This window comes from Adiantum capillus-veneris, chromosome 2 (genome assembly GCF_014529385.1).
Source record: "Adiantum capillus-veneris isolate H3 chromosome 2, ASM1452938v2, whole genome shotgun sequence".
Taxonomy (NCBI): domain Eukaryota; kingdom Viridiplantae; phylum Streptophyta; class Polypodiopsida; order Polypodiales; family Pteridaceae; genus Adiantum; species Adiantum capillus-veneris.
This window is the reverse complement of record NC_140932.1, coordinates 37,621,474-37,635,361: the sequence shown is the minus strand read 5'-3', so window position 1 is coordinate 37,635,361 and position 13,888 is coordinate 37,621,474. Positions and strand designations below refer to the sequence as shown.

Sequence of the window (13,888 nt, the reverse complement as noted above, 5' to 3'; positions counted from 1 at the left end):
CTCTGATTGGGCTAGTTGCTATGACACAAGAGTGTCCACAAGTGGTTTTTTATTCATGCTTGGTAGCTCATGCATATCTTGGTTGAGCAAGAAGCAGCCTACTATGGCCACTTCTAGCTGTGAAGCTAAGTACAGAGTAACTTTCACAGCTATGGTTGAGTGTGTATGGCTTAGATGGCTTATGGCTGATTTAGTGTTGGATAGGATTCTGCCACCACTATCTACGTTGACAGTCAGAGCGCATTGGCAGTTGCGAGAAACCCAAATTTTCATGCTCGCACAAAGCACATTGAGGTGCATTATCACAATGTCAAGGAGAGACTCTCAACATAGGAGAGACCAGCTTGGCCTATGTGCCAACACAGGACAACCTCGCCAATCTTTTCACAAAGGTGCTTCCTCGTGAGAAGTTCGAAGCTTTTCACAAAGCTTTGGGCTTGCTCGCCTTTGTGGACTGATCTACATAGGGCATGTCACTTCCGTATACATGAGTGCCAACTCTCGTTCACACCATCACTCCCAGGGGGGATTTGTTTCCATATATAGGCAATGATGTGTGTGAACACACTTAGGACTGTCGGGGCACTTTTTACCTCACTAGGAGGTTTTTCCCCCCATGCATTGTATATACGCCCATCATTCTAGGGCTAACTTATCTTTGTACTTACACACTATCAATATCACTTCCTGTGTTGTGTGCTCTTTAGTTTTTCTTCTTCTTTTTCAAGCTTTGTGTGTGCATTTTTGCAACCCTAAATCCAACACCTAGTTCTACACCTCCTCTATCTCATTTTCAACTAGTACCTCCCTTCATTAGTAATACTCATACATATCATTTCTAACTAGTATCTTCCTTCATTTTAGTAACACTTATATACTCACCTACTGACCTTATCTCTATACGTTCTCCCCTTCTATGACCTAGCTCTAAGGCTTCTTGATCTCTACCACCTCTAAAAAACACTACCTTAACACCCCCACCCTCAAATTCAAAATCTTGTAGTATCATAATTTTCCATGGTGCAATGAAAATCTATGATGTAGACCTAGTGGTATTATGATGCTAAGTTTCACTACCTATAAAGTGTTGTATATCACATAGAAAAATCTGACCATTGAAATCCATTTTTGCACTCTCCTTATATTTAAAAACGCGAGTCCGTGTTATATATTGCAAAGAAAAATCTGAGCATTGGGATCCATTTAAGCATTCTCCTTATATTTAAAAACCCGAGTCTATGCCATTATTCTTTGAAGAAAATCACATAGAATTGATCTATCTCGTAACCTTGTAATCGGTCGAAGTTGAACTGCTTATGGAGAGAAACACAACACTTAACTTATATTGGAGAAGAAAAGAAAGGATGAAGAGAAAGACAAGAATAAATGAAGAAAAAGAAGAGAAACATGGAAAGGACGAGAAGAGAGAAGAGACAAAGAAGGTTAAGAGGAGGAGAGGAAAAGAGAGAAAATGCAGTGCAATTTAAATCCAGCAGGGAGAGAGAGAGAGAGAGAGAGAGAGAGAGAGAGAGAGAGAGAGAGAGAGAGAGAGAGAGAGAGAGAGAGAGAGAGAGAGACTTCTAATCACGAACACAAGGTTGCGGCTTCTCTGTGTGTGACACAAAAATTCAAGCTAAGAGCAATGGTAACCGAGAGGAGCATCAATAAATGACAAAAGAAAACGAACATATTCTATCACTGGATTTTTTTTAATCTTTGAGATAGGCATCTAGCAGTAGAACTTGACTCGCTAAACTGAACTGTGCACTAACTTGAATGCGGCAGGCCTCTTCAACAAAAGTTGGCACAACCATGAGCCCATCGTAATCCATCAGCCACACAAGGATCTTGTCCAATAGAATCTTATCGCATTAGAACTGGCTTGGCAATTGCTTGTCTTGCTGGCAATGCTATTATTCTCAATTTTATCATAGTAGCTCCTAGAGCAAGGTGAGTAGCTCTACTTGCAACTTTGCGTGAAATATTTTGGGCTTAGTTTATGGTGCAGGAGGCTTTCTTTTGCTCTCTTTAAACCAATGGTTGGTTGCCAACTGGATATCTCTCCTAAGCTCCTTTCATATTTCGAAGAATCAATGTCAGATAATCAAGTGTAACGACTTTCATATTTCGAATCAATGTCATATAATCAAGTGAAAAGGTAATAGACATATATATTTAGTATATTGATTAGTAATACGAGTGGAGTGATCCGTCCTTTGGATGTGAGAAGATTTTTCCCTCTCTTTCTCTCTCTCATCATTGCGCTAATTTTTCCCTCTCTCTCTCTTCTTCAGCACATCAGATTTTCTCTCTCTCTCTCTCTCTCTCTCTCTCTCTCACACACACACACACACACACACACACACACACACACACACACCCCTAGTTAGAGAGAGAGAGTGTGTGGGGGGATATGCAACCACATGGCCCCCAACTTCTCCCCATAATATATACTAGTACGGCCAACCGCCTTCGGCGGCCTCTCTCTCTCTCCCTCTCTCTCCCTCTTTATCGCGTGCAAAGGGGCTTTTTTTAGTTTTGGACTTTAGCCTTCAGGTCGCAGATTGCGACACGTGTAAAGGGCTCCCCCTTCTGCCATATTATGTTAGTAGATAATATATATATATATATATATATATATATATAGAGAGAGAGAGAGAGAGAGAGAGAGAGAGAGAGAGAGAGAGAGAGAGAGATAGAGATGTATTAAAAGTAGGGAAAATTACCAAAATACCCCTCTAATTTGTGGAAATTCCCAAAATACCCTTCAAATTTCAAAAATTCCCAATATACCCCTCATATTTTGTCAAAATTTCTCAAAATGCCCTTCAAATTTTCCAAAATTCCAAAATACCCTTGGTTGTGAGAGTAAATTTATCCAAAAATTAAAAAAAATTGTAGCTTTTCTTAAGAAGACTGATTGTCTATGAATACAAGATACTAAAACTAGAATTTGAGTTGGTTATGTAGGCTTTGGAGATGAATTGCTTCATTATTTTTAGACATAATTGTCTTTTTTTTGGGAGGTAATTTGTGACAAATTACATGCTAAGCACTAAAAAACGGATATACATTGTCAAAAAAGAATAAAGACTAGGAAATCGTGAACAATCCAGCTAAAATAGATACAAGGGTATTTTGGGAATTTTTGAAAATTTTGAAATTTAAGGCGTATTTTGGTAATTTCCCCTTAAAAGTATGTAGCATGAAAGTTCTTGCTTTTGGGTAGGCGATACGGTAGACCTAGTTCTTGGACGCAGGAGATGGAGAAGCGAGCTAGTGGTCGCGTGCGTTTTGAGGGCGGATCTTCAGTGTCGACTGAACATGAAGCGGTGCTCAGGAGGAGCTGAGCAGCATATGGAGGCTGTGGAGGTGTACAATGCAGGGAGGAAATGGACTTTTGGCAGCGGCATCCCTGCTGTTGAAGTCATGGAACACATCTCTCGTGAAATTGGGGTAAGTTTGGACTTCCTGTTTCTGGAGATGATGCCGAGGGATGATGGACAAACCCCCTTTATCTTGTCAAAGAGCACCAACCTTGCTGCTGGTTGCCGCTATTCTGTGAGGGTGAGGATGGAATCAATGCCACAAAGACGCTTTGGAGCAGGTGTTGCAGTAGAGCCAAACGCCTATTATTACATTCATCCAGTGGTCGATTCGCTTGTTGCAGACCTAAGGCAAGGGAAGTTCTGTGTGCTTTGTGGCCCTAGGCAAAGTGGAAAGTCTACCTCTGTCATGGCTGCAATGAGACAGCTGTCAGCTGTGTCAGAAGCACATATAGTTTACTTGGATGGACTAGAGGGTGCAAAAGGGAAGTGGGACAGTAATGACCTTTGGGCTTATCTTTGGGACAGTCTGCACTCTAAGTGTCCCGTTTTTTTTCCAGACCGGTCTTCTCTAGCTAGTAGTGCGGCACAGTTCAAGTCACTTTTTCTCAAAAACAGATTGCAAATGCCAGTTACGCTTGTCCTGGATGAAGCGGATTCCTTGCTGCATCTGTCTCCATCTTGTATCAGCGAGTTCTTTGCCACAGTCAGGTCGCTTAAGAATGACAACAGTGCTTACAATCTCTTTGGATTCTTACTTGTTGGAGTGGAGACGGTACGTGATCTTTTGGAAGGTCAATATCACTGCCGAGTGAAGGATGCCTTGGGACAAGGGCGAGAATACATGCCTGGATCAACTCCAACCATGTTGTCACCTTTTCCGCATGACCATGTGCTTACGTCAACAAGGTTTACCCTCGAGGATGTAGAGTCTCTGCTACAACTGGCTGCTGCAGATCGACCAAGTGTGAGGATTGATGTGAAGGAGATCGCCGCCTCCATCTTTCAGTGGACGGGTGGGCACAAGGGCTTGACTGGTACATGCTTGGCATATCTAGTCCAGGAGCAACTATGGACCTTCAAAGACTGGATTCGCAGGGCAGAGTCTTATCGGCTGGGTACATACATATTTGGACAGGCCACTTATAGTCGGATGTTGGCATTCGTCAAGGGCCAAGAAGGCATTTCTGAAGCCCATGCCTTAATCTTCAAATTGCTAGAATCAGAGGGGCTTTACTATGAGGACCGTATGCTGGTGAAGTTGCGAGACTTTATTGCAAATGGTGTCTTGATTGCGAATGAGATTGAGGATGGGATGCACTATGTATGCAATTTTCTGCAATTTCTGAATTTCTGCGTTTTTTCAATTTCTGCGTTTTCTGAAATTTCTGCATATCTGCGTTTTCAATTTCTGTATTTTCTGCACCAAAAAAAAAAAAAATAAATCTGAAAAAAAAAATTTGGAAATTAAAAACGCGAGTGAGCGGGCGGCGAAATTTTTCGAAAATAAAAAACGTGTCTCTTAAAACGGACGGGTTGGTTTGTATAAAAGGTAGATCGGGATCGGGATTACAAGCCCAAGCCCAAGCCCAAGCCTCAGTCCTCGATCTTATGATATATACTAGACTCACTCTTATATATATACCCTACTCCCTCAAGAGAGAATGAGAGCATGTGGGACAAGTCCTCCACTCTCCTCCTTTCTCTTCCCACTTGCACCCTTAGACTTTCTAGTTTGGGCCTAGTTCCCTACTGGAAATTGACAGTTTTAGGGATTCCGAGGGCATAGAGTGACCAAACGGAGGGCTGTAAAGCACGGCACGACCCTCTGACCGATACGCTCGTTTCGAGCTATCACACGGCCCATTCCACGACACGCTCTAAAAAATCTAGCAAAAGAACAAACAAAAAACACGCTAAAAACTAGTCACAAGGCCTCCTAGAGCAACTTTTTGACACCTTAGGGTATCAAAAGCACATGCACTTACGCTCTGGGCGGGTGCTAGAACACGAGCATATTGAGGGTGCCTCTGTTCATACGGACACCCATTACCCATCCACGATAAGCTCTAGACCCTCAGCGGGGACACAAGGTAGCACCACCCAAGACCCTAAAATAGCCGCTAGTGATTCCTCCTCCGACTCAGAAATCATGGAAGCATACCCTACCCAAAACACTGAGAGAGAAGGCCATGCACCTCCCGAAGCTCCACAGCCTAGTACTAGTATGTTTAGCCGTTTCATGGAAACATTAGGTAGAGCTACTCGCTCGGAACCTGATGCAAATGAAGCACACGAAGGGGGTGGGGAAGTGGACTCTCCTTTCACATCGCACGTGGACCCCACACCCCCAAAGAGTGTCCATGTGGATATCCTACCAACTTCTTACCAAGAAGGCCCTGTTGAGCTGCCTCCTTCAGAAGTTCCCTCTAGAGTACCGTTGGTGACAAGTAAAACCACGGGGAGCAACATTGCTTCTACCTCACAAGAAACCATTAACACGTCGACTCTAGAAGGATTGTTCATTAATGATCATTGGACATACGACCTCCACACTGAGGTGTTGACGGATCTACACTCTGGCCACGCCTACCATGTAAGATGGATAGAGATTGTACAATCCACCTCTAGTGCCACGAGCATCGAAGATCAACAGAAAATGATCTGTAATGTTATCCATGGCATTATTCAATCAGAAAGGCAAAACCGAGGGGTAAATATACTCTCAACTGGCCCCATGAGATTTCTGGATACGAGCAAGGCTCAACAGCATACTCTATCACAAATGGAGACTCCTCTAATGAGCCCCATGGACCCATCTTACGTCATTTCACCTGGGGTCTCTATGCAATCTGAGCCTCCGAGCGAAAACTTTAGCTTCCCTAACTTGGCTCAACCCTCTATTAAGGAAAACACAGTGCTCACTCCAGGGATAAGCCTGACAGAGAATGTACCGATGACATCTACGGTTAGCGCAGTGCCACTACCTAGTGTCGTAGTACCTAATATGGGGCCTCGACCGTATGTGCCTCTAGCCCCTTATGCACACATGGCCCCCACACCTCCAATTGTACCACTTGCTTATGCTCCTCGAGTGCCGCTCCCTAGCTCTTATCCGAGTGGACCTATGCCCGGTTATGTTCCATATCCTGCATCATCTACACATATGCCAAGACCGGTACCCGTTCCTCTCCCACATATGATTCCAAGAGTACCTCCACCGGCCCTGCCTCCTCACATAGGTGACTTGGCAGCGTTTGCTCAAACCATAGGTCGATCTATCGCGGAAAATATGCGTCATGCATCTGATAGAGAGCCTAGAAGTAAGGCAGTACAAATTGCCAAACTCACGCAAAAATTCAATGGGGACGAAGATGCTAGGAAACACATTGAAGTGTTTGAACAAGTATGTGATTCCTTAGGGGAACACAACGAACTACATAAGTGCAATGCCTTAAGCTTGACATTAAGGGGGAAGGCTGGAGATTGGTATAGGACCCTAAGGGTGGACGAGAAAACAATCTACCCTACCCTTCGAAGGTTGTTTCTAAAGGAGTACATACGAGAAGGTGTGCTTTGGGGTGTAGCATCTCAGCTACAGAAGGCCGAACGTAAGGAAGGAGAGTCAGTAAGGGACTTCATTAGTCGTCTAAAGCACTTAAACTCTCGCTGCCCTGTAAATGAGCGCTTCAACAATAACCAACTGCTTGATCGATTCATCCGAGGGTTGAGGAATGAAGGAATCTATAATGGACTAGTGATTAGAGGTATCACAACCTGGGAAGATGTCACTGCCAATGCAATCCAATTAGAGGACAACTTGATGATAGCAGGCATGAGGGTGTCTACTGACACGAGATCCACTAGCTCACAAGCCATTGAGTATGAACCCATGACTGCAAAGCCCATTGCCAATGAGCCAAAGGTATTTGAGACATTCTTGACAGACCTCACCAAGGCAATCCAAGAGTCTCTTAAGGATAATCGACCCCCTCAAAATAGTCACATGTATCCAAGAAGGGAGCAACAATGGTGTTCCATTTGCTTAGGTCCACATAGCACTAGTGAGTGCCCTACGTTTAGAGTAAAATTTAATGGAACTTGCAACGCATGTGGTAGGTATGGTCACCAAGCTAAGGATTGTTTAATGATCAAACGTATGATGGCAAATAGACCACCTGTAGCCTGGACGGATGCGCCTCGAGCTCCTGTATTGATGCCTACTCCACCTGTTGAGCAACTACCGCAACACATGGTCCCTAGATCTCAAAATGTTGTACAAGCTACACCGCTACCACCTCCTATGCTAGGACCGCAGCCCCCGCATCCAAGAGTCGCCCCTATGAACTAAGTGGGTTGCGAGCCATCAAATGTTTATGCAGATGGCTGTGAGGAGGAAATAGACACTAGTATTGCCTACGGACTTGATACATTGGAAGAGTGTCCTATATACTACATGGAAGATTGTTGGGGGCAAGTCAAGCCGGTTTATCAAGCTGCTGCTCTCGCATCCAGAGGTCAAAATATCAACACCCAGGCTAGGAGGCCACCTCTTCAATGCTACGAGTGTGGTGGACCACATCGAGTAGCGGAGTGCCCTATTAGGCTACAAAAGAATGCTGCACAGATGCAAGTGAATCAAGGGAGCACGTCTGCAATGCCAATACTCACATGTAATCGTTGTGGCATAGATCACTTGATTGCCCAATGCCCCTATAACCCAAATGCGCCTAAAATCACACCCCTGAATTTGGTCGAAATTGCTAGTGTGACGTCGCCAATACCACCCGTCGCACCCGCTTATGCGATTACACGGTCCATGCTTCAAGGGCCAGGCCATATCCTCGAAGAGAGAGATACCGCGTCAGTTATCCAAGCAAAGAAAAAGAAGACACGAAGGAAGAAGTCGCAGAATACGAAAAATTCAAAGCCAAGTTCCAAAACAAACATAGGAACAGGAGATGACCCCGTGTATATGAATGACCTCGAGGATGATTCAGATTCAGTCGAGACAATGGAGACTAGAACCAATACCACAAAGGGAAAGACCGACAAGGAAAACCGTAACATGGAACCAAATGAAAACCGAATAAGAGAAAACCATAAAGAGCCTCTGAAAACACCACAAGTGTTTCCAAATCCAATCCAAGACCCCCAAGATAAACCGCAGGGGCAAAAAGGGAAGAATCGTAAAAAGAAGATTGGGACGTACCCAAACCCAGTAGACGAGATTAAGTAGGTGAAACATCTAAGAGGTTTAGTGGAGGAGACTCAAAGGAAACTAGAACCAGAACCCATGCAGGTCAAAATTCATGACACAGTGTTTCCCACGCAAGTTCATCCACCCCACAGGAACCATAGACCGTTAGCCATATCTAGTATCATCCAAGAAGGGAGTGAGGACGGGACATCAGAAAGTGAGCATACACCCTTCTTGTTGGAAAGGATGTTTAACGAAGGAATACTTGATCCCATTGAGGAATATGAGATTCCATCCTCACCAGTTCCTAGTCAAGGACCTACACCCTGCAAAACGCCAATGAATGTTGCCAAACTCGTGGACTTCATGTCTTCTGAGGTCCGAACCACGATCATAGCAAAGCTGTATGGAGATCCTGAGTTATTCCTTGCACTTCGAGCATTCCTTAATGGAGAGCTACGAACGGGATTACCGCAGTTTGCGCAACCAAATAGGCCTGACTCGATTATGATTGATGAGGAAAATCATGTGCAATCACTTGACTTAGATGGACACGAGTCTGTGATCGAGGTACCCATTAACGAATTAGGGCAGTATTTTGAAGGCGACGAGTCTAATGCGACCCTACCCATCACTACCAAGGGATTAACTATAAAGGGAATTCTTGATGGTGGTGCGGGAGTTAGCATCATTACAAAAGATTGTTGGGAATCCATGGGAAAACCCCGCCTCAGTGTTACTAACATTGTGGTAAAGATGGCAAATGGTACCATAGCCAAACCTATGGGGATGCTCAAGGATCTTAAGATCAAAGTTCTAGGACACAAGGTACGACATACGTTCATTGTAATGGATTTCTCTAAACACCTTATGTCATATGAAATGATTTTAGGACGACCATTCATGAGGGAAGCACAAATGGTTCACGATTGGTCTAAAAATCATGTCTATTTGCAATTCCAAGACTCTGTCCTTAGAGTGGATTTGGTGACTGGTAAGGTACACCCCTTAGGGAGTAAAACCATTATTGATCATCGCTCTGACACCACAGTTCACTCGGCCCCACTACAATATTGTTACACTTGTAAGAAGGATACAGACATTGGCCAAGATTCTCCTTATATGGATATCCTACCTGGGATGACTGAGTCGGACAATGTAGACTAGGTCCACCTAGCATCAACCATAGACACTTGGGGAAATAGGGGGACAACCTGGGTAACACCTGAGGGGGATGAAATGCCTATACCCTTAAATATGCTACAAGCAATGCATATCGCTTCCGACAAGACTCATCCTAATGTAACGAAGAAAACATACAAGTGGGTCCCTAAAGCTTCTTTAGTGACCATAACTAGTGCTAAAAAACAGAAGCCTTGTAAGAAACGTACCACTCGCTCCAAGAAAAGTAAGAAAATGTTGCGATGGATCCCTAAACGACTATTGGAAGCCCAAGGCTACTATCAAGGGAATGACCAAATCTGGGTTCCAAAACGTAGATTGTGCTCTTACCTATCACCTGACCCATGTAAACCCAATCCTGTGGCTCCAAAACGAATCAATGATCGTGGAAAGAAAAAAATCACAGAATGCTACACACCCGCTCCCGAGCTAGTTTGGGTACCAAAGAAAGAACGATTTGTTCCACCTAGCTCAGGAAGGGGGGAGTCCCATGAAGATTCTAGCTCCTCATGTAATACATCCATAGAGGTAAAAGCTTCTACACCGCCTCCATCTATAGTAGTGGACCTCAATGAAGCTACAAAAGAATCCACACCTCCCAGTGTTCAAGAATCACCTAATGAACCACTTCAAGTTCGATCCTGGGAGAGTACCTTACCACCCTTGCAGCTTGATGAGGCACCTAGGGTAATAGAAAACTACTGGCAAAAATCCTCACCTATTACCAACTGGAACAATTGGTTTCAAAGGGTGACAAGCTCATTTCAAACGGTATGATCTACCCAAAGAAGGGGGGAGTGTTTGCTGACAGTCATCATTCAATTGCTTCCCTCTCAACCTTTTTCCCTGACCTCTTAATCTCCGATCTTAGGGAATGTACATATAAAGCTTTATACTCACAAAAAACAAAAAAAAAAGGAGCAAGAGCAATTAGCAAACGAGTATGCACATTAAAGTCAAAACATTGACTCGGACCTACACATGTCACATTTGGTACACTGAAACAGAAACCTATGTCATGACTGTTTTAGAGTTGAGAGATTAGCGAAGTTCTCTTTTCCCACTAATGTGCCTCCTGGAGGTATTCCTTTTGTTTCCTAGTGTGTACAGGAGCGTGTTGCTATTGATAGGATTTGGACCTTCATGGAACCTTTCTCTCGTTCACACTTCAAATCAAGCGCGACCATCAACACAAACAGGTGTTTCTTGTCCATTAGCATTGCCCTTATCTTTTTGCATCCATGTTTGTTTGCTTTGATTGTGATTGGTAGCATAATATTCAGCGCATTGGCTTAGTATCAAACATTTAATTCAATGTAATGTTTTGTCATAATCACTTGTTTAGGTGTAAAAATCAAGCAGTCCGACTAAGCTACTTTGACCAAGCTAGGTGTTAGAGATCTTCTCTTAATACCATGGGGAATGCCTTCCTAATAAGCAATGGTTACTTAGGTTCTTAATCCGATTTAGGCAGCATTGTGTGAAATGTACTAGGGCTTTCTAGTGGGCTTAACACTAGTGACCTTTAGCTTAAGTATTATAAAGGGAGTTTACTAATGTGATGAGCCTGGGGAGTGTATCAGTGTTATATGACCCCCCAAAGTTACAAAATTTAAATGCTAAAAATGAACAAACAAAAAATCAAAGTGCCACAATGTAAAATTTTAAGCTGGAAGAGAAATCTCAGCTTGAATTGGTACTTCACTCACATGTATTGCCTATGGTACTAGAGCCCTAGAGGTTCCCAGTGTGGGCGCTTTTCCTTGAAAAGCAAAAAACCCAAGGCATACAAAATAAGCACCCACTTCATAATTGAATCAATGTGAAAAGACTTTGGGGGGTCAAAGAAAAAGTAATCAGTCAGGCGATGATTTCATGAGAAATTCCTTTTATGGTAGCTTAACTACAAAGTTTTCTAGATATAGCCTCTAGTCAGCCCTCGAACATGAATACTTGGCTCTCGCGATTAAACAACTTAATTGACCACAGAAAATTAAGAAGCTTACCCATGGTATTAATATTCGATCTCTAGTGCTTTTCGACCGTCAAATTAGCGACCCCAGACTTGTTTAATTTTTTGCCTTTACATCTGTTTATGCATTTGATTACATTGCAATTTAATGTTCATTGCTAACAAATTGTTTGAAATTCTTTTACCAATCAATGTGTCTACCTAAAACTGCATATGCTTTTTAAGAGAATGCAATTACTGTGCCAATGTTGTTTGATTTTGCAGTGACTAAAGAAGGCTAAGGACATTCATCTCAAATGCTCTTCCACCTCGACGAACCAGCTTGTTGAGAGGCACATGTTAGAAACTGACTCTGAATAGCTAAGTCAGATTTTGACTTATCGGATATTTACTGAGCTGTATTTTGCTAAGTCGGATGTAACTGTCTTTCAGTTGCAGTCTGCTGAATGTCTTGCGACTGGGTAGTTAAGTCGGATTTATCTATAAAAGTGGGGAATGTATCTGCGCACGAGGTATCTGTTCTCTGATATGAATGTGATGATGATGGTGCAGTGCAGCAACTATTCAGTGTATTTTTTGCTTACTCTAATATTTAGAGTAGTCATGTTTACTGTGTCTGAATTGTTGTTAATGAAGTATGGTGGAGTAGATGGTTATTATTGCTGTGTATGATGTTCATGTGTGGACCTAACCCACAACACATTTGGCGATCCGCTGGGTTAACGTTTATTTTCAAGTAATGATGCATGTCAGAGGGAGACAGGAGAGTAGGAAGAGTGTACTACACAAGGGCTCAAGCACAGGCTGGAAACATTGATCCATTTAACTATGATCATGACAATCAACAATCACCCGATGCTCAGGGGCAGCAACCTGTAGACCAAGGAGGGGTAGGATCAGGAGCAGCAGGAGAAGAGAGAGTGAGGCAATTTATTGGAGCTTTATTCCTGGCAAGAAGAACCACCAGGAGAAGGATCCAGTTTGACCCACTTCAGGGTGCTACCAGGCAAAGACCTAGGAGACCACCACAACCCATTCCAATGGCTCAACCACCACCCAACCCAAAGGTCAAGGCAGCCAAGTTTAGAGCAGGGAGTAAGGAAGATGCTGACTGTCATGTGGCACAGTTTGAAACTAAGTGGCAGGCAAGTGGCTATCAGGTGATGTATGCTGATGGAGTAAAGATGGAACAGTTTGCTGCCACATTGGAAGGAAAGGCCATGAGTTGGTTCAGCCAATATGGCATTGCACATTTTGCTACTTATAATGCTTTGAAGCAGGCATTTCTGCAGAGATTTAGAAAGGAGAAGACTCCGACTGATGTCCTGAGAAAACTCAGAGACATTAAGCAAAATAAGATGCTGGTTGAAGACTATGCACAGAAGTTCAGAATTTTAGTAGAAAGATTGCAGGGGAATGAAAGACCCACTAATGAAATGTTAGCAGGTTATTTTTTGAAAGGATTGAGAAGCAGCTTAAAGGGAGCAGTAGCTAGCATTGATATTGCTGGAGGTCTAAATGACCTTGTTACTGCTGCTGCAAGGGTGGAGAAGAGACTTGGCATGACCAAAGCAAAAGGAAAAGAAGACAGTGACTCAGATTCAGAAGAAGCATCTGAAGACACAGATTCCAGTGGGAACTCAGATTCAGACTCACCATCAGACAGTGATGAGGAAACAGAAAAAAGAAAGAAGAAAAAGAGCAGTAAGAAGAAGAAAGTTAAGCAAAAGCAGAGTATTGAGCAAGATTTGGTAGGCAAACTTAAAAAGTTTGGTTATTCTGTTGTAGCACCTAAAGAAAAAGTGTATTGTCACATTTGTGAAAGGGATGGACATAGTACTGCTAGCTGTTGGTATAATCCAAAGAATAGAGGGCAGACAGCACCTAACATAGGAAGAGGAAGACCAGAAATTGGAGCAAATCAAGCAGTACCATTTAGGGGAAGACCACCATTTCAGAGGGCAAGACCTCCTAGACCTCCTTGGAGAGAGCAGGAGAACAATAATAATAGGAGACCCTGTGTGTACTGTGGTGCACCAGATCACTGGGTAGGTCCCAATTGTGCTTTATGGGTGAAGCATAGGGAAGAAAGGGGAATGCCCATTGTGAGATATAATCAGCCCAATCAACCTGAAAATCAGCAACAACAGCAGCAGCAAAATCAGCCAGCAGCTCAGGCAAATGTAATCTTGTTTGATGTGTTTTCTC

At 43.2% G+C, this 13,888-nt stretch overlaps 1 protein-coding gene across 1 annotated transcript; it reads left to right on the top strand.

Annotated features, from left to right (window-relative positions):
- The first annotated feature begins 3,214 nt into the window (after positions 1–3,214).
- LOC147462641 (uncharacterized) lies at positions 3,215–4,770 on the top strand. Its single transcript, XM_086494243.1, has one exon. It carries the CDS (start codon positions 3,325–3,327, stop codon positions 4,768–4,770), a length of 1,446 nt encoding a protein of 481 aa, XP_086350369.1. The 5' UTR covers positions 3,215–3,324.
- The last annotated feature ends 9,118 nt before the right edge of the window (positions 4,771–13,888 follow it).